This window comes from Tasmannia lanceolata, unplaced genomic scaffold (genome assembly GCF_043159265.1).
Source record: "Tasmannia lanceolata isolate RefF3 unplaced genomic scaffold, GAP_Taslan_0.1 ptg000005l, whole genome shotgun sequence".
NCBI classification, from domain to species: Eukaryota; Viridiplantae; Streptophyta; class Magnoliopsida; order Canellales; family Winteraceae; genus Tasmannia; species Tasmannia lanceolata.
The window spans coordinates 3,733,310-3,759,768 of NW_027518682.1; the positions used below are offsets into that span (position 1 = coordinate 3,733,310).

General features: G+C 39.6%; 2 protein-coding genes and 1 pseudogene across 2 annotated transcripts; 2 read left to right on the forward strand and 1 right to left on the reverse strand.

Moving 5' to 3' along the window:
- Positions 1–12,206: 12,206 nt before the first annotated feature.
- Positions 12,207–12,557, forward strand: LOC143876920 (mannose-specific lectin pseudogene; annotated as a pseudogene).
- Positions 12,558–14,592: 2,035 nt separating this feature from the next.
- On the forward strand, positions 14,593–14,943 carry LOC143876921 (mannose-specific lectin-like). The gene has a single exon (XM_077378599.1). It carries the CDS (start codon positions 14,593–14,595, stop codon positions 14,941–14,943), a length of 351 nt encoding a protein of 116 aa, XP_077234714.1.
- A 6,376-nt stretch (positions 14,944–21,319) lies between these two features.
- On the reverse strand, positions 21,320–22,858 carry LOC143876922 (uncharacterized). The gene is made up of 3 exons (XM_077378600.1): positions 21,979–22,858; positions 21,488–21,827; positions 21,320–21,377 (listed from the first exon to the last, which is right to left on the reverse strand). Exons 1-3 carry the CDS (start codon positions 22,856–22,858, stop codon positions 21,320–21,322), a joined length of 1,278 nt encoding a protein of 425 aa, XP_077234715.1.
- Positions 22,859–26,459: the final 3,601 nt, after the last annotated feature.

The following is a 26,459-nucleotide window of genomic DNA, read 5'->3' on the forward strand; positions in this document are numbered from 1 at the left end:
GCGAAAGACCATTTTTTCTAAAGACTGACTATTTCTAATCATACTTGATCCAGGCAGTCTATTGTTTTACCCACATTGTCAACATAAGCCTTTTGTTGCCCCATTTAACCTAGACCTTGTGGAGTTGCCTTTTCTGTGATTTCTACTCCGGGATTGAACTTTATAGTTATCATTATCATGAGGAAAGGTGTATCACCTATAAGCTTTCAGTGTCAGTTCACTACCTTTGAAGAAGTGTCCTGTATCTTTAGATTTGTCTTTGAGCGTACATCAACTTTCTTCTCTCTAAGTTGAAAAAGTTCAGTCATGTGGATGTTAAAAGAAAAAAAAAGAAGTCATGTCTGTCAATCTTTCTTATATGGAGTCAGTATTCTGTTTTCTATCAGAACTGATGAAGAGCCCAATGAGGTGTGTCAAAAATCATCAATGTACTTACAGTCCTCAATTCAATAAAATTATTGATTTCGTATCTTTGATACTCTATGATTCACTCTTAGATCTAATGTTTAAACAACTAAAGACCCCCTTCTCGGATGAGAATGCAGACGAAATTCACCTCGAGATCTGAAAGATGGTCGAACGAGAGGAAGAGCGTCGAGCATAGCCACTTAAAGAAGAAATCAAAGCCATTGATAGTGGTATCGAAATCCGAAACTCGGGATGGATGGATTGGAAAAACTTTATCTCCTAAGGAGCGCAAAGAATTGATAAACCTGTTTAGAGGGGTTTGAGGTAGTTTTGCTTGATCCTATAAAGGATAAACCAGGGGAATGCCCTGTCGTTGATCAAAGCAAGACTTCATCTGCTTTAGACATCCAGTTGAGGAATAAAATTTTAAAGAGATAAGCGTCAGGCATCCTGTGGAGCTGATGAGATATTGAGAGAAGATTTTCAGACAGAGTTGTGGAATCTTGAGCATAAATTCAAGATCTTTGAGACGGGAGTGGAGCACAGTGGTTGAAGTTTTGCCAGAAAACCACCAGACTCCTCAAAAAAAAAAAAATTTTCAAAGGCTTTGAACCTTAAACAAAAGGGCTTGTACATCAAATACATCAGGAGGCCATCCTTGATCGTTTGAGCTTTTATAGCCAAAATCCTAATGTTTTAAAATCCATTTGTAAACCCTTTGGGCCAAAAGCAAAATTAAAACAACTTCTTTTCAAACACATTATAAACCCGGGGCATTTATGCACCCGAACTACGTCGGACCTGATCCCCATTTCTTCAGGGGTACGTAGGCAACTTGATTAATTCAAGTTCGGTCAAACCTTGGGATAAAATTCCTTTTCAAAATTTTGAAGCTAAATGCTAAACCATTCTTTGAAAAATCCCAAAGCGAACTACGCGGACCTGATCCTCCATTTTTGGGGTACGTAGGTAGTCTGGCTAGACCAGATTCGGTTCAAATCTTTAGAACCTTAGGTATTCAACCCTTTGGAACCCAAGCTCACCTAGAAAGTCCTTCTGGTGAAACAAGCAAAGGTTCGAGGCGAATGAAAAGAAAAACAGAAAGAAAAGAATGAGAGTCTGAAGACCCGCTAGGTTGAAAACCCGAAAGGGCGGCCTAGAGAAAGGTGAAAGTCATTTTTCTTGCTAAGTCAACAAGTAAAGGGATTGACTTACCAAAAAGTAAGGGTAGTGGTCTGCTGGATTGAAAACTTGAAAAGACAATCTAGTCAGAGGCAAATACTTCCCATGAAAAGTTGAGTTGAATAGAAGCAGAAGGAGTTCATCAGTTACGTAGAATTCCCAAGTTTGAGTACAAGCAAAAGTTGAGATAAGTAGTCTTTTAGACTGAAAGCTTGGAAAGCAAAAGTTGAGATAAGTGGTCTTTTAGACTGAAAACTTGGAAGACATTAATTTTGACTTCTTCCGAAAAGAGAAATCAAGGAGGCGGAGAAGCAACCTCTACATAGGGTAAGATCCTGGAATCCGAGTAGTGTCAACAAGACTTACTTTAATATCTTTTTAAACTAGGGGCATTGAAACCGAGCAATCCGAAGGTGGTAATAACCATGACGGAGATCCCGATGGAGGAAACTAGAGCCTCTTGGCATGGTTTTTGAGACTACTCTAAGAGTGGCTGACCTTACCATTTAAAAAATAACACATTTTATCTAAGGATGAATCAGAATTTAGTCAAGTCCCTTTAATATTGTAAGTCTTCTTTGAAAGAGTCCTCAGGAGTCTGTTCCTTGTTTATCATTATTTTCTTTTAGAATCAAAAGTGTTTGGCACTGAAGAGAATGGGTGTACACCTTCCAAAATGTAAAGAAAAATCTAGAGTAGATCCTGGTTTAAGAATCAAAGAAGGGCAAGAGATTTTTTATTCTGACCTGCCTGAAACATCAAAGCCTCAAACACTGAGCAAAATGAAGAATTCTTACGTTCAGCCTTTGTAGAGTTGGTTTTACCACTATACCAAAGAAAGAACCCATACAAACTCACATTTTTCCTACTTACCTTGGTTCTGCCTTCTTAAGACCTTGTCATGGAAGCACATCATACTAGGGGCATCTTTTATGACTTGCGTCATAAAAGATATTACACAATGATAACTAGGATATCTATTCTTAGCAAATAGAAACCAGAGAAGCTTGAGCATACTCTTTGAGTTGAATTCCTTGATCAAATTGTTTCTTTTGGAGTCAGTTTCAAAAACTTCAATTTTCAACGGAGTATAGAATCTACTCCTGCATCCTTCAAAATTCATCAGGATGTTTTCACCTGTTAAAGAGAGTCGGCACCTGAAAATCTCATCAATCTACTTGAGTTTTGCTTTCAGCAAAGATCATGCGCTCCTAGTTATTCTCGGTAAGAGATGACTGGCCCATTATTGAAATCAATCAAAGATGGTAAATTCTTCATTCCTTTTGAAGGTTTTTAGTAAGGATAGAAATTGATGGTTCCGTGTTCCACGGTTTGGTTTTTCTTCCATGGTTTTAGAAAGTTTTCAATAAAGGAAGAAATTACTATATTCTGTGTTATACGGTTTGATATTTTCTTCCATCATTAAAAAAAAAAAAGAACTCTTTGAGTGATTAGTGTGTACTTATATGATTTGGTACTCTTTGAGTGTTTGATTTTGTTTGCTTTGACAAAGTTTTAATTCAAAAAAAAAAAGAAAAAAGAGAAAAGAAAAAAAAAAAAAAACTCTTTGAGTGTTTTTAAGAGATGAGCATTACCGAACCTGTGTTACACGGTTTGGTCTTTTTGAAAGGTTTTAATAGGGGAATATTTCCGATCCTGTGTTACACGGATTGGTCTTTTCTTCCTTCTCCCGGGTATTTAGTACCCTGATGATTAGTATTGTAATGTCAAGAAGTGACTTACCTAATCATCGTTCCGCAATGTGCAGCTTCTTAACGAGTTAGGAGTCATGTGTATCTGCGAAGAGGTTTGTAGGGGACTGTTTAGCAGGACCTACGAATTTGGGTTTATGTGGAACTGTTTAGCAGAACCGCGTGATCCAGAGTGATTCGCTACCTTGAAAGAGAGGAGTCAGAGTTACTCGGATAGTTAAACAGATTTATTTTCAGTAATGATCTGTATAACTATCGCTAGGCTTGAGACTTAGTCTCGCCTCTGGTACTTAGTACCCAGATGATTAGTAGTGTAATGTCAAGTGGTGACTTACCTAATCATCGTCCCGCAATGTGCAGCTTCCTAACGTGTTAGGAGTCATGTGTATCTGCGAAGAGGTTTGTAGGGGACTGTTTAGCAGGACCTACGAATTTGGATTTACGTGAAACTGTTTAGCAGAACCGCGTGATCCGGAGTGATTCGCTACCTTGAAAGAGAGGAGTCAGAGTTACTCGGATAGTTACACAGATTTATTTTCAGCAATGATATGTATAACTATCGCTGGGCTTGAGACTTAGTCTCGCCTCGGGTATTAGAAGTTTGAGTTTAGCTTGAATATTCGATTACCCTAATAATTGGTCGAGTCTTTGACTGATCGGCATGATTTAAAAAAAAAAAAAAAACTCTTTGAGTGTTTGGTTTTGAACTTGTTTTGGACGAGTTTCAATACATTGGTCTTTGGCCTATTTTTGCAGGTTTCTAAAAAGAAAAAAACTCTTTGAGTGTTTGGTTTTGAACTTGTTTTGGACGAGTTTCAATACATTGGTCTTTGGCCTATTTTTGCAGGTTTCTAAAAAGGAAAAACTCTTTGAGTGTTTGGTTTTGAACTTGTTTTGGACGAGTTTCAATACATTGGTCTTTGGCCTATTTTTGCAGGTTTCTAAAAAGGAAAAACTCTTTGAGTGTTTGGTTTTGAACTTGTTTTGGACGAGTTTCAATACATTGGTCTTTGGCCTATTTTTGCAGGTTTCTAAAAAGGAAAAACTCTTTAAGTGTTTGAGTTTGTGCTTGTCTTAGACAAATTGCAACGTGGTTTCTAAGAAAAAAAAAATGAAAGCTCTTTGAGTAATTGAAGTGATTGGTTTGTTTGTTTGGTTTGTGCTCTTTGAGCAATTGTTATGTTTACTTTGGCTTAGCCTGATATATAAAAAAATGGAAACTCTTTGAGTAATTAAAATGATTATTTTGTTTGTTTGGTTGATGCTCTTTGAGCAATTGTTATGTTTACTTTGGCTTAGCCTGATAAAAAAAAAATGTGTGTTTGTGTTTTTTGCAATCGTTCGTTCGTCTTTTGTTAACTAGTTTAGATAGTTGAGTCATGAGTATTAGGGAGAGACTATCTCTTTGAGATGTCTTAGTTACAGAGTTAAGAGTCAGTGAGAGGCTATCTCCCTATTGTTGGTAGAGTTTTATCTTTGTGAATATCGTTTTAAAACTGAAAACCTAAAAATTGGCTTTGTTTTCGGGTCAGTCAAAATGTGTCGTCTATTCAGCTTTGCCATTCGCGTGTTGCACACGCTCTGCCAAAGAGGGGCATCTGTAGACACCCCATTTTGACCGGACCCAAGTTCGCTATGATTGGGAGAAACCCTATCCGATCATTTCCGCCATGTTTCGCATTTTTCCGTTTAGTGTTGAGAGGTTGAGAGAGATTATTCATAAGAATCCAAGCGAGGGAGAATTTGGACCCGTTTGGTGGGCCCGCATTGAACATTTGTTTAAAATTCGAATCAACCGAGGGCCCACATTGTGGGGCCCACGTTGTGGGGCCCGCGTTGTGGGGCCCACATTGTGGGGCCTCAGTAGGGCCTCTTGTGAGGCCTCTTATGAAGAACAATAATGATGGATTCTCCACTAAAGAAACATGATGGGCCCTCCACTAAGAACAATAATGATGGATTCTCCACTAAGAAACATGATGGGCCCTCCACTAAGAAGAATGATGGTGGATTCTCCACTAAGAAACATGATGGGCCCTCCACTAAGAAGAATGATGATGGATTCTCCACTAAGAAACATGATGGGCCCTCCACTAAGAAGAATGATGATGGATTCTCCACTAAGAAACATGATGGGCCCTCCACTAAGAAGAATGATGATGGATTCTCCACTAAGAGGGACAACATGATGAGCTCTCCACCAACACATCTCTCTCTCTCTTTCTCTCCCTATATATATCTTCCTTCCCATCCATAAAAAAGAGGAGAAAAAAAGGAGAGATTTATCTTCCATTATCTTTTTCTCTTCCATTATCTCTTCCAATCACTCCCTCCAATCCCTTTCCCTATATTCTTCTTCCATTAGCTCTCCCAATCACCTCCCAATCCTTCCCTCTAAGAGAAAGTGAAGACGGCGGAACGGATCGGCGGCAACATTTTCTTTGCTAATTGAAAGGGTAAGACAAAGCGTATATCCGAGGATTACTTACCCTAGAGACAAGGAGAGCTAGCAAGGTTGGTATTCCAAAACCCTCTTTCATATATCTTAAACTAGAAGCATGCTAGGATTGAATTTGTGATTTATTTTTATTTTTTCTTATTGTTATTCAAAATATGTTTTTTTCAATCTCTGAGTGTTTTGAACATTAAGAAGTGTAGAAATCTGGAATTTCGAAGAATTTTGACTTCGTTTTGACCGTAATTTGACCTTTTGAACTTTACCCTCAAAGGGGTAAAATTCTAAAGATTGAATTTAAGAAGATGTCAACATAGATCCAAAATCAATGAAAATTTAAACATAACATAATTGTAAGATTTTGAATTAGTACGAATTTCTTTATGAATTCTTGATTTGATTTAAAGGGTTTAAAAATTCATTTAACTCTAGGGGTATTTTTGGAAAAAACCAATTTTCAAAAACTCTATAATGTTTTCAAAAGTGAAATTTGGATGAGATGCAAATTAAAGCTAATCTAATCTCCCGTGAATTTTTCAAGATTTTTGGTTTCTGTTGGATATTTGTTTATGATTTTTTACGTAAAATCATGCATGCTGTATTAAATCTGATAAAAATAGTAAATTGCAATGAAAACTTCTGAAAATATTTGTTTGATAATTACTACTGGAATTACATGTTTTCATAAAGTTTAAACTGATTTGGATTTGATTTACTATGTGTTTCTTTGTTAATTCATAATCTGGATGGATATTTGTAAAATCGTAAATTAATAGTAAATCATTTTTAAAATTTATGAAACTTTTACAGTAATCCTTTCTTATTGTAATACACATACTATAGAAATTTCATATTGTTTTGAATTGATTTGCTATACGTTACTGTGTTAATTCACAATCTGGACAGAAACTTTCAACATTGAAAAACTAATAGCAAATCACATTTAAAATCTATGAAATTTTTATTATAATCTTATATAATTAAGGAGAAGTTACTGTAAAAATTTCATCTTGTTCTGAAAAGATTTGTTATATGTTGATGTGTAAATCTACAATCTGAATTGAAACCTTTTAAAATCCTTGAGTAAATTGAATTAAAATCAAATTGTTTTAAAAATTTCCAGATCATAATATTCCATCACATATTCAATCATTAAATTATCAAAATAGAAACCTTAGGAATCACTGATTTCCTTTGTAAAATCCTGATGCTGTGATTAGTTTGTATGTTTTATTTTCTCATCACATTTACTCAAACTTAATCTAACAAAACCTGAAGGCATCATAGATTGCGCGAACTTATTGCACACACTTACATCACTTGCATCTAAACCCCTGCATCTCACATGCACACACGTCCTATTTTAGGAACCCGGAGTGTTATCTAGCATGGTTGACTGGGATTTCATCACCTGGTGCCTCTGTGCTAGAGAAGCATTCCACCCTTAGCCTAGTACCTTTATGGTACGTAAACGGATCTCTTGTTCACGTACTGATACGCCGGACACTGGTACAGTATATCGAACATGGATTCGCGCTAAGGGAACTCTTGGCCTTACCCCTAGATTAACCCACACATGCATGTAGTATACGAACACATGTGCATCACGTGTGTGAGCCTAGTTTAGGATATCCTACCCATTTGTGTCTAGATTAGGCCGTAGTCCATCTTCCAATGGCTACGATCGGTCCTAGGTACACAAACAAAGTCATGAGTCGAGATCCTTTCTCCACTCCGCTAGATTAGGGTTAGGGTTGATGCCTTCAGGTAACACTGATAAAATGTGTGAAGATTAAAAAACTTTTCCTTTGGGGTTAGGATGTAAATCCCATTCATTTCCAAAGATCTCATAGGATTAGTCATTCATGATCCATCCGTTGAAAGCAATCTTATGCTATCTCATCTCATCTTGATCACAGATTTTCAATCTTCTATTATATGATTCGATCGCGTTTCCATATCTTTTAGAGAGTCTTTTGACTCATCTGTCTTTAGCTGTTGTCAGTGGAGTCTTTGACTCGTGTTTTCTTTTCCTTTAGAGAGTCTTTGACTCATATATCCTTTAGTTGGTGTTAGTGGAGTCTTTGACTCGTGTTTTCATCTCTTTTAGAGAGTCTTTGACTCATTTATCCTTTAGTTGGTGTTAGTGGAGTCTTTGACTCGTGTTTTTCATCTCTTTTAGAGAGTCTTTACTCATTAATCCTTTAGTTAATGTTAGTGGAGTCTTTGACTCGTATTTCTTTTCTTTTAGAGAGTCTTTGACTCATTCGTTCTTTTGTTGTATTACTAGGAAGTCTTTGACTCATTGGTTCTTCTGTTGGCGTTATTTGGGAGTCTTTGACTCATTCCTCCTCTAAGTTGTAGTATTAGAGAGTCTCTGACTCATTTGTTCCCCTCTTTAGTGTTGTTAGTTCGGAGTTTCTCCTTTAGAGTTGTTGATTACTTCGCTTTTGATTAGAGGCTAACTCAGTCTTATTAGAGCTTTGCTTGCTTGGGATCTTGGATCGTTTTCTCTCTTCTTGGGACGCTATCTTTCTTGTTGTGGTTTGTCTCTTTGAGACGCTAGTTGCTTATTCGGGGTTTCCCCTTTTGCTTTAGGGCTTTGCCCTAGTTTATGGTATTACTTGCGTGTTCCCTTTAAGATTGAAAATATTTTAAGGTCCTGAGCATTGGAAAAGCTTTAAAATCCAAAAAAAATTAGAAATTTAAAACTCAAAAAACATTTGAAAACATCAAAAACCTTAAAAAAAAATCTAAAGTGTTGAGTGTTTTCTTTTATAAGCGTAGTTTGAGAGTTCGTTTCGAACTACGTTGGCTTGATCCTCTTCCACGAGGTACGTAGTGCAGCTTGGGATCCACATCCCAAGTCCAGCCAAACCTTTAAAAATAAAAATTTTAAATCTTTCAAAGTTACAAAAATATTCAAACCATTTTCAAAAAGATCTTCCTCTAGAGTTAGAAGTATGTCCTAGCTGTTTAGGTTGTGTTCTAGAGTTAGGAGTTTGTCTTGATTTGTATTGATATGGTATGTCCTGTCGTGTGAGTGTCCCTAGAGTTAGGAGGCCTCGAGTCGATCGGTTAGACATTTAGTCGAACCGATGGCTAGACTAGGCATATAGTCAGCCCGTGGTTTTCATTAGGTTGCACAGCCTAGTTACACATAGGATTGTAGGAACCACCTGCATTAGCCTAAGGCTAATCAACTTGCATTAGTTAGGGCATATAGGGTGTCCTAAAATCCACAATTCACTGGAATTTTAATAATCATACAAGAAGCTTTAATAACTGGTTCGGTCTTTTAGATCGAGTCTAGGATAGAGGGCTAGATGTCTTAGGCATCATAATTTAGAATAGGGCATCGAACTACGTGGGCTCCGATTCTTCCCGAGGCCGGGATACGTAGCGCAGCTAGGATGGATGGCCATTCTGGTCCGAGTCCAGTCCTGCATTAGAGTTAGGACTTGTCTTGTCCCGTCATACATAGCATAGATTTGTGTCTCATGTTTTGATATGTTTTCTTACTTTCTTGTACTGATACTATACCTTTGGTTGTAGCTTGCATGTGCGTGTCCACCAGAAACTTAGACACCCATTAGGCATGTCACTCATAACCTAGCTTTGCTTAGGTGACACATTTTTCATTTCATTTTACGTGTTTATTTCTCTATTCTCAGGAAATGCATGCTTAGGTAGACGATTCCTGAGGATTGTTCCCATTTCACATGATTTTTACTCAAACTTCTTTGGAATTAATGAAAATGGCATAAGAGACCAAGTGCTTGCACTCGGGCGAATTGGGGGTGCTCTCAGACCTTCCCCATTCGTAACCAGGCACGAACCCATATATATTTCTGGTTATCCATTGCACAGAGGATTTGATTTTAGGGTTCCATGGCCTATCCATGGATGGCGACTCTGAGTTATTATAGGTATGTCTCGGTTTCGAACCCCGGTTCCGGATCAAGACATATCCCTTTTTTTTATATCGCCACTCGTGCTATGCTATGAGGGTGGCATCCGTTTTGAGAGTTCCTTGGCAGAGCTCTCCTTCACACGTGGATGATCCAGAGGACGGTGCAGGGGCCTGTCTCCTCACCTCATCGTCCTCTCCGGATCGGGGTCCACACTTGCCAAAGGTCGTTTTGATAGTAAAAACATAAACTTAAGATCTAGTTTTTTATCATCTCTATTTTCATATAATAATGACGAAGTGTACAATGTGTACAAATTAACTTAAATGAGATCATCCAGCTCAATGTGTACAAACTCTTACGACTCTTCAACAAAAACAGTTGGCATGACTTGGTAGAGCACCCGTATTTTTAAAAAATGCTCTAACTCAACTCAACTCAACTAAACCTTTGTCCCAAACTAGTTAGGGTCGGCTAATAAATCCTTTAGAAAATTTTCATGAAGAAGGTGAAAGGATTTACCCGGCTCAAATTGACTAAGTCTAATCCCGACACTAGTTGAGTTTGTCTATAGGGATCATTTTCTGCATTTCTCTCCTATCCAATGTCATGCTCTCTGTTATGTTCCTAACCCTGAAATATTTCCTCACTGTTTCTACCCAAGTTGTTTTTGGTTTGTCCCTACCTCTTTTTACTCCATAAACTTCGCACGAGTCACTTCTTTTCACTATAGCATCCAAAGGCCTACGTTGGATATGCCCAAACCATCTTAAGCGGTGTTCTTTCATCTTCTCTTAAATTAGTGTCACCCCCACCTTTTTACAAACGTCTTTATTTTTAATTCGATCTAACCGTGTATGGCCGCACATCCATCTAAGTATTCGCATCTCTGCTACATTCATCTTATATATGCACATGTTGCTTCTTGTTAGCTCAACATTCTGAGCCGTACAGCATGGCTGGCTTTACAACTGTCTTATAAAACTTTTCCTTCAATTTGGTAGGTATTTTACAGTCGCATAGAACTCTCGAAGCATGCTTTAACTTCAACCAACCTGCTCTAATTCTTTGGTTAACATCCTCTTCAATCTCTCCTTCCTTATGTAGGATTGAACCAAGATAGCAAAAGATATCCCTCTTAGGTACCTCCTGTCCAGTCATACACTTACTACATCCTCACCCTGCCTCTTTACATTACTAAAGTTGCACTCCATATACTCTGTCTTAGTCCTGTCCAATCTGGAACCTTTGGATTCCAAAGTAGTTCTCCATAACTCTAACTTAACATTAACTCCTGCTTTGGTTTCGTCAATTAATACTATGTTATCTGTAAATAACACACACCACGGCACCTCGTCCTGGTGACATCTGAGTTCCGCATTTTTTAATTGAAAAAATGCTCTAGTAGATTTTTTTTTTTTAACTCCAAAAAGAAATGATACATGCATCCTCTTTTCCCTTATTTCCACCCCTTTTGCTTATCTATTCCTGAAAATGACTTTAATTTAAGGGATTTGCTAGGCACCATCGCAGAAGGCATTCCGCGGCTGCCCTGTCGCATGTGAGAATAAGAAAAAATTAACACGCAACAGCCCAGCTGCGAAATGCATTTTGGGATGGTCCCTAGCAAATCCCTTGATTTTAATAAAAATTAACAAAACCGTGTAAATATAGCTTCTTTTAGAAAAGACAAACAAAAGATCTGAAGCTGTTGAGAGGGGTGGAGATATCAATTTCGAATTCAAAACAATAACCAAATAATTTCCGGAAATCCCAAGGTGTTAATAGATTTCGGTGGAGAGATTGTGGGGGCTACCTTGGTCGTATTAAAATCTGCGCAAAATTCAGCCTTATACTTACTGTGTGAAGGGGTGAGATGAAGAACTAATATTTAATGTTAGAATAAGTCTGACATTTGCTACCAAAAAAAAAAAAAACTTTTACGTGTGTACAAACAAACACTTACGTCAGAGCCTCCTTTCAACTGTCAAAAAGGATTCACCCACATAAAGGCTTTACTTCCTTGGTTTTCTTGGCTACTCAAAGCCTCCTTTCAGCTGTAATTGAAGACATGAATGGATCATTGTATCTTAGATTGTAAGGGCTGAAGCCCCGCCTGTCGGCCCTTATGTTCTGGCCTCTTGGCCCCCTTGTAATGTTTCTATCTTTTTAATGCTATCTGGTAAGGGTCTTGCCTAACCCCAGCTTACCTATCAAAAAAAAAAAAAAAAAAAACAAACACTTACGTGTGTGTTCGAACTCTCATACCTCTTCAACAAAAACAGTCAGCCCAGGACCTCTTCCCTGCTTACCTTCTGAGAATAAGTGACAATAAATAAACGAATAGTTGAAATTTTCCACCTACAATTTACCTATATAAGTAATACATTCACTCTCTGTTTTCTCATCGTCTTAGCTCTCATTTCTTCTAATCTTCTCCACCATCAGTAAGAGGAAAAAAAAAAAAAAACCATGGCGTGTGCAATCAACGTAGTATCGACCCTTGCAATTATCTCTCTCTTGTTCTTCAACAATGCAATGGCAGAGGATATGCTCTTCAGTGGAGAAACCCTCGACACAGGAGCATTCATTGAGAATGGGCCTTACCGGTTTATAATGCAAAACGATTGCAACCTTGTGTTGTACATAAACCAGACAAGGGCACTTTGGGCATCAGGCACTAATGGTAGGGGCACCTCATGAAGGGCTATCTTCCAAGATAATTGCAACCTTGTTGTATTATCAGGTAGTGAGACAGTGTGGAACAGCAACATCTCTGGTGGGGTGAACAGTTGCCGTTTGATAGTTCAAGGGGACGGAAATGTTGTCATCTATGGCGCTGCTCTTTGGGCTACTAACAGTGTCCAAAGCAAGAGACGTTTGCTCTAAGGATCTCTTTTTTTGTATGTTTAGTCTTTAAGATATTATCTGTTTTTCCCTTCGCGAGGTGGAAATAAGGTGTGATCTCAAGGTTTGCTGCCCTTGGAGGCAAGAAACCCGAAAAGTAAATTGTTTGTATATTTTTTATGTTGTTATTGAGGGAAGTTTTATATACTTTCATATATTGTTTATAAAAATAAAACAACTAAATTTGTCTTTATGAATTTTGGCTCCAACATTGAGATTAAGAGATTGACGAGCAATAGTAGTGACTATTATATAGTAGTGACTATTATATAATAGTAGTGACTATTATATAATAGTAGTGACTATTATATACGTATAAAGAAACCTACATTGGGATTAAGAGATTGACCAGCAAGACCATATGCTGTGTTGATGAAGGGAAATTATATGATGGGTGGCTCTAGAAAGCCCTATTTTTCAAAAAGTACTGTACGGCCCACTCTATAGGAGGATCCAAACCGTCCATTTGTTGGGAAACAACATCAATAGGTTGTGCCCCAAAAATCATTTCCATAGAATGATCCTAACCCTCCAATCTATAGATCGTTGGGTTAAGATCATCCTATGGAAATGATTTTGGGGCACAACGCATTAGCACTGTCGTCCCTTGCAATTCTCTCTCTCTTTCTCTTCAACAATGCGATCGCCGAAGATATGCTCTTCAGTGGGGAGAGCCTAGCCACTGGGGCATTCGTCGAGAATGGGCCCTACCGGTTTGTAATGCAAACGGATTGCAACCTTGTGTCGTACATAAACAAGAAAAAGGCACTTTGGGCATCTGGCACGAACGGTAGAGGCACTGCCTGTAGGGCAGTCCTCCAAAACAATTGCAACCTTGTTGTGGTATCAGGTTCCGAGACAGTGTAGCAACATCTCTCGTGGGGGGAACAGTTGCCGTTTGATTGTTCAAGGGGATGGAAATGTTGTAATCTATGGTGCCGCTCTTTGGGCTACTAACACTGTCCAAAGCAAGAGACGTTTGCTCTAAGTATCTCTTTCTTTGTATGTTTAGTCTTTAAGATATTATCTGTTTTCCCTTTGGGAGTTGGAAATAAGGTGTAATCTCAAGGTTTGCTCTGTTTAAGTATATTTTTTTATATTGGCATATATCGAGGAAAGTATTTAAACCATGAAGTGTAAATTGTGGGCACCATTACATTAAAATTCGCGGTGTAAATTGTGGGCGCCATGTAATGCATGGGATAGGGGGAGATTGTGGGCCCCACCTAATTCCTCTGTCAACACCTTCCTATAGATATGATTTTTCCTCTTAGATCGAGGAATGTTTAATTTCAATAGGGCACAACCACATTATAATAATTCTATGTGGCGCACCTATATTAAGGCAGTTGCCCCCTCTGTTTTTTATCTGAACCATCCATTTAATAGCCCTTGCTTTAGATCCTGTGTGAGTGGGGCATAGTGGGCCCGGCCCTCTCATTATTTGATATTACAATTGCATGATTGGATTTATTTTTGGGCAGTAAGAGATCCAAGGTTCTAGATCATTTGCTCTTCATTCGTGTCATCCACAAGTTGGGGTCCCTTAGATGAAGGATCATGGAAATATCATGTGGGTGTGCTGAGGTCGGTCTTCTCATGCCCTTTAAAACATCCATTTGACTCCTTCACCCTAGCATAAAACGTTCATGAGATCTTGATCAGTGTGTACAAACTCTTGCGACTCTTCAACAAAAGCAGATGACCAGGACTTCTTCTACGTATACTACTTATTAGAGGAACATAGACATAGACTTGCATGCATCTTTAAATATATTAGAAATATGAAATAGGCGCCAATAAACTAATGCAAAGTTGAAATGTTCCACCTACAATTCACCTATATAAGGAATACTTTCTCGCCTTGATTTCTCATCTTTCTAGCTCTCCTTTTCCTCTTCAACTTCATTACTATCTCCTTTCCATTCAGTCAGAGAAGAAGAAAAAAATCATGGCTCGTACAATTGATGTCATTTCGACCCTTGCAATTATCTCTCTCCTGTTCTTCAACAATGCAATGGCAGAGGATATGCTCTTCAGTGGAGAAACCCTCGACACAGGAGCATTCATTGAGAATGGGCCTTACCGGTTTATAATGCAAAACGATTGCAACCTTGTGTTGTACATAAACCAGACAAGGGCACTTTGGGCATCAGGCACTAATGGTAGGGGCACCTCATGTAGGGCTACCTTCCAAGATAATTGCAACCTTGTTGTATTATCAGGTAGTGAGATAGTGTGGAGCAGTAACATCTCTCGTGGGGGGAACAGTTGCCGTTTGATTGTTCAAGGGGATGGAAATGTTGTCGTCTATGGCGCAGCTCTTTGGGCTACTAACACTGTCCAAAGCAAGAGGCGCCTACTCTAAGGATCACTTTCTTTGTATGTTTAATCTGTCACGCCCCGAACCCATAATTCTAGGTAAGGCGCACGTGACAGCCGCCGCACGCCCATAGGGTCGCCCCCACAAGCATGCAAGGCTCCTTTTTCGATCAACTATTCTCAACAATCAGAGTAACTAATAAATGCGGAAATTTTAGTCTCATAATGAAATACAAATATAGATTAGGTCCATAAGTCTAAATCCAACAATAATTATTTCAAGACAATCACCTTAATAAAATATCAAAGGTTTCTAAATTGGAACAATGAAATAAAGAACAAATCTCCTAGGCTCCAATCCAAGTGCCTGATCTCAGCAAATCTACTGCCGCTCCTCTGTATCTGAAATTTGTTAAAACCACATAATGAGCTAACAGCCCAGCCGGTTTTCCAAATCCAAGCCAGCTAATAGGAAAACAAAAACAAACTTGTGCGGAAAAGACGTAGCATGCCATAAAATTTAGCCAATGCAGAAATTGATAAGAATTAAAAAGATCATTTCTACATAAGCTATATAAGAAAAATACATGTTTTTACAAAACAGTTCCAACCACTCGGTTATGCAGTTTTTCACTTGGAAATTAATGACAAGAATATATATTTTCAAACACTTGATTTTGCATTTTTCCACTTGGAAATCAAATACTTAACAGTAATATATTTTCAAACATAACAGTCTTCTCTGTGGCCAATTTCCAACCTTATTGGCAAGTAGCGTAACCCAAGGCGAACACTCGTTCGCAGAACTCACAGGTCCAAAAGTGCGCAATGTCACAATATCAATAGCCAGAGGACTCCCTACTGGCCGCCCGAGATCAACCTTACGGGTAGATAAAATTTGACCGGTCTACGTGATCACGTCCAGTGTACTCACCCACTGGTAGGTTGGGCACTAGATTCCCACCAGAGATCAACCTTACTGGCGGAATCCATTCCATACCAAGACTGTATACAAATATAGAGAAAAGCAATTTAATGTCTGTAATTCCATGCTATAAATTTTGTAGATGTTTCAAGCCATAGGGGACTCCCCCCATTCCAATCTATGAAAACCATATCGTAAACAAAGTGCTGTTCAAATTGTTTGCTTCATGAATTCTAGTTTTCAAAATCATGTTCTTCATAAATCTTTTTATGTATAGGGATGAAAACATGTCAAGACTAAAGGATACCATGCATAATGATATTCAACTATGTAGAATGACATACTAAAAAAACGTTCAGTAAAAATCTTCTCCAAAAGAAGTTCCAAGTCAAAGTAGATATGCAAAAATTGTAATAGAAAGCTTTCAACTTAGCAAAAAATAAATATTTGATAATACACTGACATAGGGTAGGATCACCTACCTCTTGCACGAATTTCTGACTTTGTTTTGTTTTCTCTAGGACGACGTTGACGTTGACAAAAACTCCTCTTTTTCCCCTTCACATTAGTAAGTAAACCAAGGTCATTTAACTATCCTAATGTGTAACAGTCCCTATTAAATAAGATTTCATATTTGATTGTGCCTCTAAAAAGAAAAGAAATTAGGACGGCTCTAAAAACTCATTTCTAACACATCGCACCTAAACTCCAATCCCATTTGCTCAACCAAATTTATTCGCACCTAAACTCCAATCCCATTTGCTCAACCAAATTTATTTACTTAAGACTACTCTTTTCCTCCTTTTTGTTCTTGTCAAGGAAGGGAATTTGCAAAGCTGAAACTAGAAGGTGACTGAGTAAGAATATGAACTTACAGAATTTTGGCAATTATTCGTGATGAAGATCCACCCAACCGTAGTTGATCTCAAGACAAGAATATGAACTTACAGAATTTTGGCAATTATTCGTGATGAAGATCCACCCAACCGTAGTTGATCTCAAGACATATGTGATGGAATATGAGGTCTTGTAGGCCTTGATTCTTGGACACAAGGTTATGGCAACAAGATGGTGGAAAGTAGTTTATTTACCGGCAGCAATAGCAATTTGCAGAGGTTTCTAGGACTGTTTTGCAATGGCTTCTAGGACTGTTTTGCAATGGCTTCTAGGACTGTTTTGCAATGGTTCTAAAGTGGTGTAGAACTTGGTCTTGTAGGAGAGTTACAAGCATCCCAATGTAGGAGAGTTACAAGCATCTCAATGGCCTCAAACACCACCTATATTCCCTCTTTCTAAAGCCCACAACAACTACATCCAACACCTATATTTCTTCTTTCTAAAGCCCACAACAACTACATCCAACACCTATATTTCTTCTTTCTAAAGCCCACAACAACTAACCTTCATCAACACCACCCCTTTCTAAAGCCCACAACAACTAATCTTCATCAACACCACCCCTTTCTAAAGCCCACAACTACTAACCTTCATCAACACCACCCCTTTCTAAATCCCACAACAACTAACCTTCATCCAATGAGAGAAGAGAGTGGAGAGAAAAAGTTGTAGGCAAGAGAGTGGAGAGAAAAGGTTGTGGTGAGAAAGTTGTAGAGAAGAGAGTGGAGAGAAAAGGTTGTAGAGTGGAGAGAAAAGGTTGTAGCCTCGCAAGGTTCCAAACATCCTACACATTTCTTTCTTTTTCAATATTGAAATGATTGCTACCTTAAGATAAAATATTGAAAATGATTGCATATTTGATTCCTAATTTAACCAACTAACCTTCATCCAATGAGAGGAAGAGAGTGGAGAGAAAAAAAAGAAGAAGGTTGTAGTCTCGTAAGGTTCCAAACATCCCACACATTTCTTTCTTTTTCAATATTGAAATGATTGCTATCTTAAGATAGAATATTGAAAATGATTGCATATTTGATTCCTAATTTAACTTTAGTCCATTTGATATTATTACCCATATCAAAGAAAATTCACAACTTTTATTTGATACTAACACCCATTTCTAACAATTAATCTTGGCTTAATTTTTTATAATGACACCCATTATAAAAAAAAATCATATGTTCACTTTGATAAGGATAATTACCCAAATACTTGGGACCGGGTATTACATCATACCCCCCTAAAAAGAATTTCGTCCTCGAATTTCACATACCTGGTGCTTGAAAAAGCTGGGGGTACTTTTCCTGCATCTCCTCCTCAAGCTCCCAAGTTGCCTCTCGCTCAGAGTGATTTCTCCACTGTACCTTGACATAGGGAATGGTGCGTTTTCTAAGAACTTGGTCCTTTCGATCAACGATACGCACCGGGTGTTCCTCATATGACATATCCTCTCTGAGTTGCAAAGGGGCCAATTCTACTACACGGTCCGGGTCCGGAACATACTTCCTCAGCATAGAGACATGGAAGACATTATGCACCCCAGCCAAACTGGGTGGTAGTGCAAGGCGATAGGCAACTGTCCCGACCCTTTTAAGAATTTCGTATGGCCCAACATACTTGGGATTCAACTTTCCTCTAATGCCAAATCTGACCACTCCTTTAGTGGGAGACACCCTCAAGAAAACACGATCTCCAACTTCAAATTCAAGCTCACGCCTCCTGACATCAGCGTAGCTCTTCTGCCTGCTTTGTGCTGCTCGGAGACGCTCTCTGATCAATTGAACCTTTTCTTCTGCCTGATGCACTAGCTCCGGGCCCAAAATCTGCCTCTCACCAACCTCATCCCAATGGATGGGAGACCTGCACTTTCTACCATAGAGGGCCTCATAAGGGGCCATCTGAATGCTGGATTGGTAGCTATTGTTGTATGCGAACTCCACCAAAGGTAACTGCCGATCCCAAGAACCTCTAAAATCCAAGGCACATGCTCTCAGCATGTCTTCCAATATCTGGATCGTCCGTTCTGACTGGCCATCGGTTTGTGGATGATACGCTGTACTGAAGTTCAACCTAGTTCCCAAAGCCTTATGGAAACTCCTCCAGAACTGAGACACGAACCTTGGGTCTCTGTCAGACACAATCGACACTGGCACTCCATGTAGCCTGACAATCTCCTCCAAGTACCACTCTGCCATCTGATCCAATGTCGAACCCACTCTATAAGCCAAGAAGTGAGCCGACTTAGTCAACCTGTCGACTATAACCCAAATGGCATCATTTTTCTTCAATGTCTTTGGCAAACCGGTCACAAAATCCATAGTGATGTGCTCCCATTTCCACTCTGGAATAGGGAGGGGCTCTAACTTCCCGGCAGGTCTCTGATGCTCTATCTTGACCTGCTGGCAGATTATACAACGAGCCACAAACTCTGCAATCTCTCGCTTCATGTTATTCCACCAGAAAATTTCTCTGAGGTCCCTGTACATTTTGGTGCTTCCAGGGTGCACTGAATAAGTAGAACTATGGGCCTCATCCATAATCTCCCTCTTGAGATCCGCATCAGCAGGCACACACAACCGAGTTCCGAACCTCAAGGACCCATCCTCATGGACTCGAAAATCTAATTGGGATCCTGCCTCAACTTCTGCCCTGATCTTATGGAGTCTCTCATCAGTACTCTGAGAAATCTTTATTCTCTCTAACAAAGTGGGCTGAACTCTCAGGTTCGCAATTTGCAGACCAGGCTCGTGCTGTCTTACCTCAATACTCAACCTCCTCAAGTCCTCAATGATCTGCCTTTGATTAGTTATCAAAGATGCCATCTTACCCTGGGCCTTTCTGCTCAAAGCATCTGCTACTACATTAGCCTTCCCTGGATGATAGCTGATGGTCAGGTCATAGTCCTGTAGCAATTCAAGCCATCTCCTCTGACGCATATTTAGCTCCTTTTGCGTGAACAAGTACTTTAGGCTCTTATGATCAGTGAAGACCTCACATGGCTCCCCATAAAGGTAGTGTCTCCAAATTTTCAATGCAAACACTACTGCTGCTAACTCTAGATCATGCGTCGGATATGAGCAGGGATCCTGCCTCAACTTCTGCCCTGATCTTATGGAGTCTCTCATCAGTACTCTGAGAAATCTTTATTCTCTCTAACAAAGTGGGCTGAACTCTCAGGTTCGCAATTTGCAGACCAGGCTCGTGCTGTCTTACCTCAATACTCAACCTCCTCAAGTCCTCAATGATCTGCCTTTGATTAGTTATCAAAGATGCCATCTTACCCTGGGCCTTTCTGCTCAAAGCATCTGCTACTACATTAGCCTTCCCTGGATGATAGCTGATGGTCAGGTCATAGTCCTGTAGCAATTCAAGCCATCTCCTCTGACGCATATTTAGCTCCTTTTGCGTGAACAAGTACTTTAGGCTCTTATGGTCAGTGAAGACCTCACATGGCTCCCCATAAAGGTAGTGTCTCCAAATTTTCAATGCAAACACTACTGCTGCTAACTCTAGATCATGCGTCGGATAGTTCTGCTCATATGGCTTCAACTGCCTGGAGGCATAGGCCACTACCTTTCCGTGTTGCATCAACACACAACCTAAACCACTCTTAGAGGCATCACTATATATGGTGAATCCTCCACTCTCAGATGGTATAGTGAGGATTGGGGCCGATACTAACCTTCGTTTCAACTCTTGGAAGCTCTCCTCGCACTTATCAGACCATTCAAACTTGGTTCCCTTATGCGTTAGACGGGTCAGTGGTACGGCAATCCGTGAAAATCCCTCTACGAATTTCCTGTAATATCCCGCCAGACCTAAGAAACTGCGAATTTCGGCGACATTAGACGGCCTGCTCCAATCCACTACGGCCTCAATCTTTTGGGGGTCCACAGACACTCCATCCTTAGAAATCACATGCCCCAGAAAAGCCACTCTATCAAGCCAAAACTCACACTTCTTGAATTTCGCATATAGCTGCTCTGCTCTCAATACCTGCAACACCTGCCTTAAGTGATTTTCATGCTCTTCATGGCTCTTTGAGTAGATTAGGATGTCATCTATGAACACTACTACAAATCTGTCTAAGAATGGCTTGAACACCCTATTCATCAAATCCATAAATGCCGCGGGTGCGTTAGTCAAACCAAATGGCAACACTAAGAACTCGTAGTGTCCATATCTAGTCCTGAAAGCTGACTTGGGCACATCTTCTGGCTTGATCTTCAACTGATGGTAACCCGAGCGAAGATCGATCTTAGAGAATACTTTAGACCCCTGTAACTGATCAAATAGATCCTCGATCCTGGGCAATGGATACTTATTTCTCACAGTTACCTTGTTTAGCTCTCTATAATCGATGCACAACCGCATACTCCCATCTTTCTTCTTCACAAATAGCACTGGTGCACCCCAAGGAGAAACACTAGGTCTGATCAACCCCTTATCAAGAAGTTCTTGCAACTGCCCACTCAACTCCTTAAGCTCTACTGGAGCCATTCGATAGGGAGCCTTAGAAATGGGACACGTGCTAGGTACAAGATCAATGGAGAATTCGATCTCTCTATCTGGAGGCAACCCCGGCAAGTCTTCAGGGAATACATCAGGGAAGTCTCGTACAATTGTGATGTCCTCTAGCCTGAGGGCCTCCTGACTGACTTCTGATATAGAGGCAAGAAATCCCTCACAACCCTTCCTTAACAATCTGCTAGCCTTGCAAGCCGAAATGATTTGGGTGGGCGCACCACCAGGACTACCAATAAAACTGAACCTTCGCTGTCCTGGCATCTGAAAAGTCACTAACTTACTGTGACAGTCTAGGCTGGCATGATTAGCAGCCAGCCAATCCATCCCAAGAATAACATCAAAATCCTTCATCTCCAAGACTACCAAATCAGCGGGTAACTCCCTGTCACCGATCTTCACTGCACACGACTTGCAAATCCTGTCGGTAATCAGGCTACCTCCTACAGGTGTGTCTACACATAACTCTACATCTAAAGGCTCATGAACTAATCCATGCTTCACAACAAACCGGGATGATATAAAAGAATGTGAGGCACCCGAATCAAATAATACACATGCATAGACCGAAGCTATTGGAAGGGTACCTGTCATAGGTTAACCCATTCCCACTATTAACTAAGCAAACATAGGTTAACCTATTCCCACTATTAACTAAGCAAACATCAAAATGCAATACGTTGAAATTTTATAGACATTTATATGAATAAGAATATCAACAACTAACTAATGACATACCTGTCACCACTGCATTAGAGGCCATAGCGTCCTGCTCGGTTAGTGCATAGACTCGGCTTGGGATCCTCTGCTTCTTATTCCATGCCTGATTCTCTCCTGTGGGCGGGACTCGCACCGCTGGAGGTGCCCGATTCTCTCCTGTGGGCGGAACTCGCGCTGCTGGGGGTGCTCCTGAAAACTGAAAATTTCTCTTCCGAGGACAATCTGCTACCTTGTGACCCAACTGGCCACACTCAAAACATGCCCCAGTGATCCATGGGCAATCCTTTTCTGCATGATGTTTCTTGCATTTGGCACACAAGCTAGACCTCTGACCAGCACTCTGATGCTGCGGGCGATGGTCGCCTGACCTCTGCTGTGATCCACCTCCCTGGCGGTAGGAATTAGGCCTCTTAGATGGCTCTCCTGAAATCTGGCCATCCTGCTGACCTCCTGCCCTGAATCTCTTCTTCTGCTGGTCCCTATGCTGTTGGGACCTGATGACTCCTTCCTCAACCTGTAAAGCCTTACTCAACACATCTGCATAGGTTTTAAGCTGGAAATCTTTTACTCGATGCCTGATAGGCTCCCTGAGTCCGTCTTGGAAACGGCGAGCAAGAAGCCCGTCGTCCTCCATGACCGATATGGGTGCAAACATCCCCAATCTCGTAAACTCTGCCTCATAATCTATGACAGATCTGTTCCCTTGCTTTAAATTGAAAAAATCATTTTCCTTAAGAATCCTCACACTATCAGGAAAATATTTGTCATAGAAAGCTGTAGAGAATTCATCCCATGCAATGATAGCGCTCCCCCTGACACGCTTCTCCATCTTCCACCAAGCATCTGCACTTCCTCTAAGCATGAACGTGGCAGCTACTACTTTGTCCGGCGCTGCCATCCCCAGAAATTCAAAGATTTTCTCGGTCTCTTGCAACCAAAATATTTGATAATACACTGACATAGGGTAGGATCACCTACCTCTTGCACGAATTTCTGACTTTGTTTTGTTTTCTCTAGGACGACGTTGACGTTGACAAAAACTCCTCTTTTTCCCCTTCACATTAGTAAGTAAACCAAGGTCATTTAACTATCCTAATGTGTAACAGTCCCTATTAAATAAGATTTCATATTTGATTGTGCCTCTAAAAAGAAAAGAAATTAGGACGGCTCTAAAAACTCATTTCTAACACATCGCACCTAAACTCCAATCCCATTTGCTCAACCAAATTTATTCGCACCTAAACTCCAATCCCATTTGCTCAACCAAATTTATTTACTTAAGACTACTCTTTTCCTCCTTTTTGTTCTTGTCAAGGAAGGGAATTTGCAAAGCTGAAACTAGAAGGTGACTGAGTAAGAATATGAACTTACAGAATTTTGGCAATTATTCGTGATGAAGATCCACCCAACCGTAGTTGATCTCAAGACAAGAATATGAACTTACAGAATTTTGGCAATTATTCGTGATGAAGATCCACCCAACCGTAGTTGATCTCAAGACATATGTGATGGAATATGAGGTCTTGTAGGCCTTGATTCTTGGACACAAGGTTATGGCAACAAGATGGTGGAAAGTAGTTTATTTACCGGCAGCAATAGCAATTTGCAGAGGTTTCTAGGACTGTTTTGCAATGGCTTCTAGGACTGTTTTGCAATGGCTTCTAGGACTGTTTTGCAATGGTTCTAAAGTGGTGTAGAACTTGGTCTTGTAGGAGAGTTACAAGCATCCCAATGTAGGAGAGTTACAAGCATCTCAATGGCCTCAAACACCACCTATATTCCCTCTTTCTAAAGCCCACAACAACTACATCCAACACCTATATTTCTTCTTTCTAAAGCCCACAACAACTACATCCAACACCTATATTTCTTCTTTCTAAAGCCCACAACAACTAACCTTCATCAACACCACCCCTTTCTAAAGCCCACAACAACTAATCTTCATCAACACCACCCCTTTCTAAAGCCCACAACTACTAACCTTCATCAACACCACCCCTTTCTAAATCCCACAACAACTAACCTTCATCCAATGAGAGAAGAGAGTGGAGAGAAAAAGTTGTAGGCAAGAGAGTGGAGAGAAAAGGTTGTGGTGAGAAAGTTGTAGAGAAGAGAGTGGAGAGAAAAGGTTGTAGAGTGGAGAGAAAAGGTTGTAGCCTCGCAAGGTTCCAAACATCCTACACATTTCTTTCTTTTTCAATATTGAAATGATTGCTACCTTAAGATAAAATATTGAAAATGATTGCATATTTGATTCCTAATTTAACCAACTAACCTTCATCCAATGAGAGGAAGAGAGTGGAGAGAAAAAAAAGAAGAAGGTTGTAGTCTCGTAAGGTTCCAAACATCCCACACATTTCTTTCTTTTTCAATATTGAAATGATTGCTATCTTAAGATAGAATATTGAAAATGATTGCATATTTGATTCCTAATTTAACTTTAGTCCATTTGATATTATTACCCATATCAAAGAAAATTCACAACTTTTATTTGATACTAACACCCATTTCTAACAATTAATCTTGGCTTAATTTTTTATAATGACACCCATTATAAAAAAAAATCATATGTTCACTTTGATAAGGATAATTACCCAAATACTTGGGACCGGGTATTACATAATCTTTAAGATATTATCTGTTTTTCCCTTTGGGAGGTTGGAATAAGTTGTGTGATCTCAAGGTTTGCTGCCCTTGGAGGCATGAGACCCGACACCAGTTGTTGTGTTTAAATATATTCTTTTATGTTCGTATTGAGGGAAGTTTTATATATAGAAGAAATAAAACAACTACATTTGTCTATGAATTTTCTCTATTAAATATATTTAAATTATTGCAAATGAATCATCTACAGATGAGAGTGTTAGAATCATCATATGGAGACGATTTATTACGTACGATTTATCACATTTTGCTATTTAATGTGCCCGTATCTAACAAATCAACTGTATTGAAAGAATTTATATAGCGGTGTCTAAATATATGAAAATATTCTATTCATTCCAACAAAATCTCATAAAAACTTAGTTTTTTAAACTGTAGGATTTATATTGGGAAATGATAAATCTTCCCCTTTTCTTTTCATGGACAGCCACTCCAGTGTATGATACAATCAGGCCCCTTGAATCCTTCTCACGTGAAGTATATCAGCCCCTCTGTAGCCATAGATACACCAGAGATGGCTGTACCTAGTAAAAAAAAGAGGGCCAATGACACTTCCCTTCATATTGAGATGGAGAGAAGAACCTCCAACCGAGATGGTAATAAAAAAAAATACAGAAACTCAAGGAGGAAGATGATCAAATATCTCCAATCTCGCCCTCTATATTAACTCCCTCTCTGGCTAGCCAATCTGCTTCCCTATTCGCAGAACAAAGGACATGTTGAAACCGGACAGGATGACAATCCATAGAAATTTTAAAGTCAATGTTTCTTTTTGAACTTAAAATTTGAAGCGAAGATTCAAAATTGAAATATCGCTCTTGTTTTCAAAAGCTCTTATCTTTTGTGTTTTAGTGTGGACGTGAAGTCTGTTGTTTTTCAAAACCAACCTTGTGGCCCACTTCATAGGTCGATCCAAACTATTCATTAGTTGGGCCACAATGTAAATAGGCTGCAGCCCGGCCCTTAAATCATGGACATAGCCGCAGGGGGATGCAATTGCCTCCCTGAAATCTGGGATTTGTTGGGCCACAATGTGAATAGACTGTAGTATTTTTCATCTATAGTAAAAAAAAAATTTCAAAAAAAGAGTAGGTCCCAATAAGTTGGCCAATCTTTGATAGGGAGTTAGAGTCGGCATCCCGTTTTCTTGAGCTTTTTGATGGGTGTTACATTAAAATGAACGGTTTGGATAAAAGAATATGGACCCCGGAATCTTCGGGCATCTTCTCCGTCAAATATTTCTATCTTATCTTAATGCCTAATGGTGTATCCTCCATCTCATCCAAGGTATGGAAATCTCAATGTCCACCAAGAGTTTGTTTCTTCGGGTGGGCAGTAAGCCACGATCGGATTCAAACAGTTTAACTTCCTATGAAAGCGTGATATGTTGCTTATTGACCATTGCCCTCTATGCTTGGAAGATGGAAAATCTGTGGCTCATCTTTTCATGCATTGTTCATTTACGCGTCAGATATCTGCTTTCCTATCTATGAGATTTGGTATTGCTTGGGTGTTGCCATTCTCTATCCCAAGTTAGCTGCATCAATAGGGTTGTGTGCCATGGAGTAAGAAAGGAAAAACTTTGTGGAATATATGTTTGCTTGCGGTGTGGTGGGTGATTTGGAAAGAAAGAATTTCTAGAGTTTTTGAAGGGATTGCTAAATCGCCTCATTGGCTTTACTTGAAAATTATTGCCCTATCGATATCTTGGGTGAAATGTCTCCCATCCTTCTGATTTGTATCGGCATTTGATCTATGGGAGGGATGGAGGGTAGTTTGCTTAAGTAGGAAAAATCGGCATCGGATTATTCAGCATTGGGAGGCTCCTCCTTTTG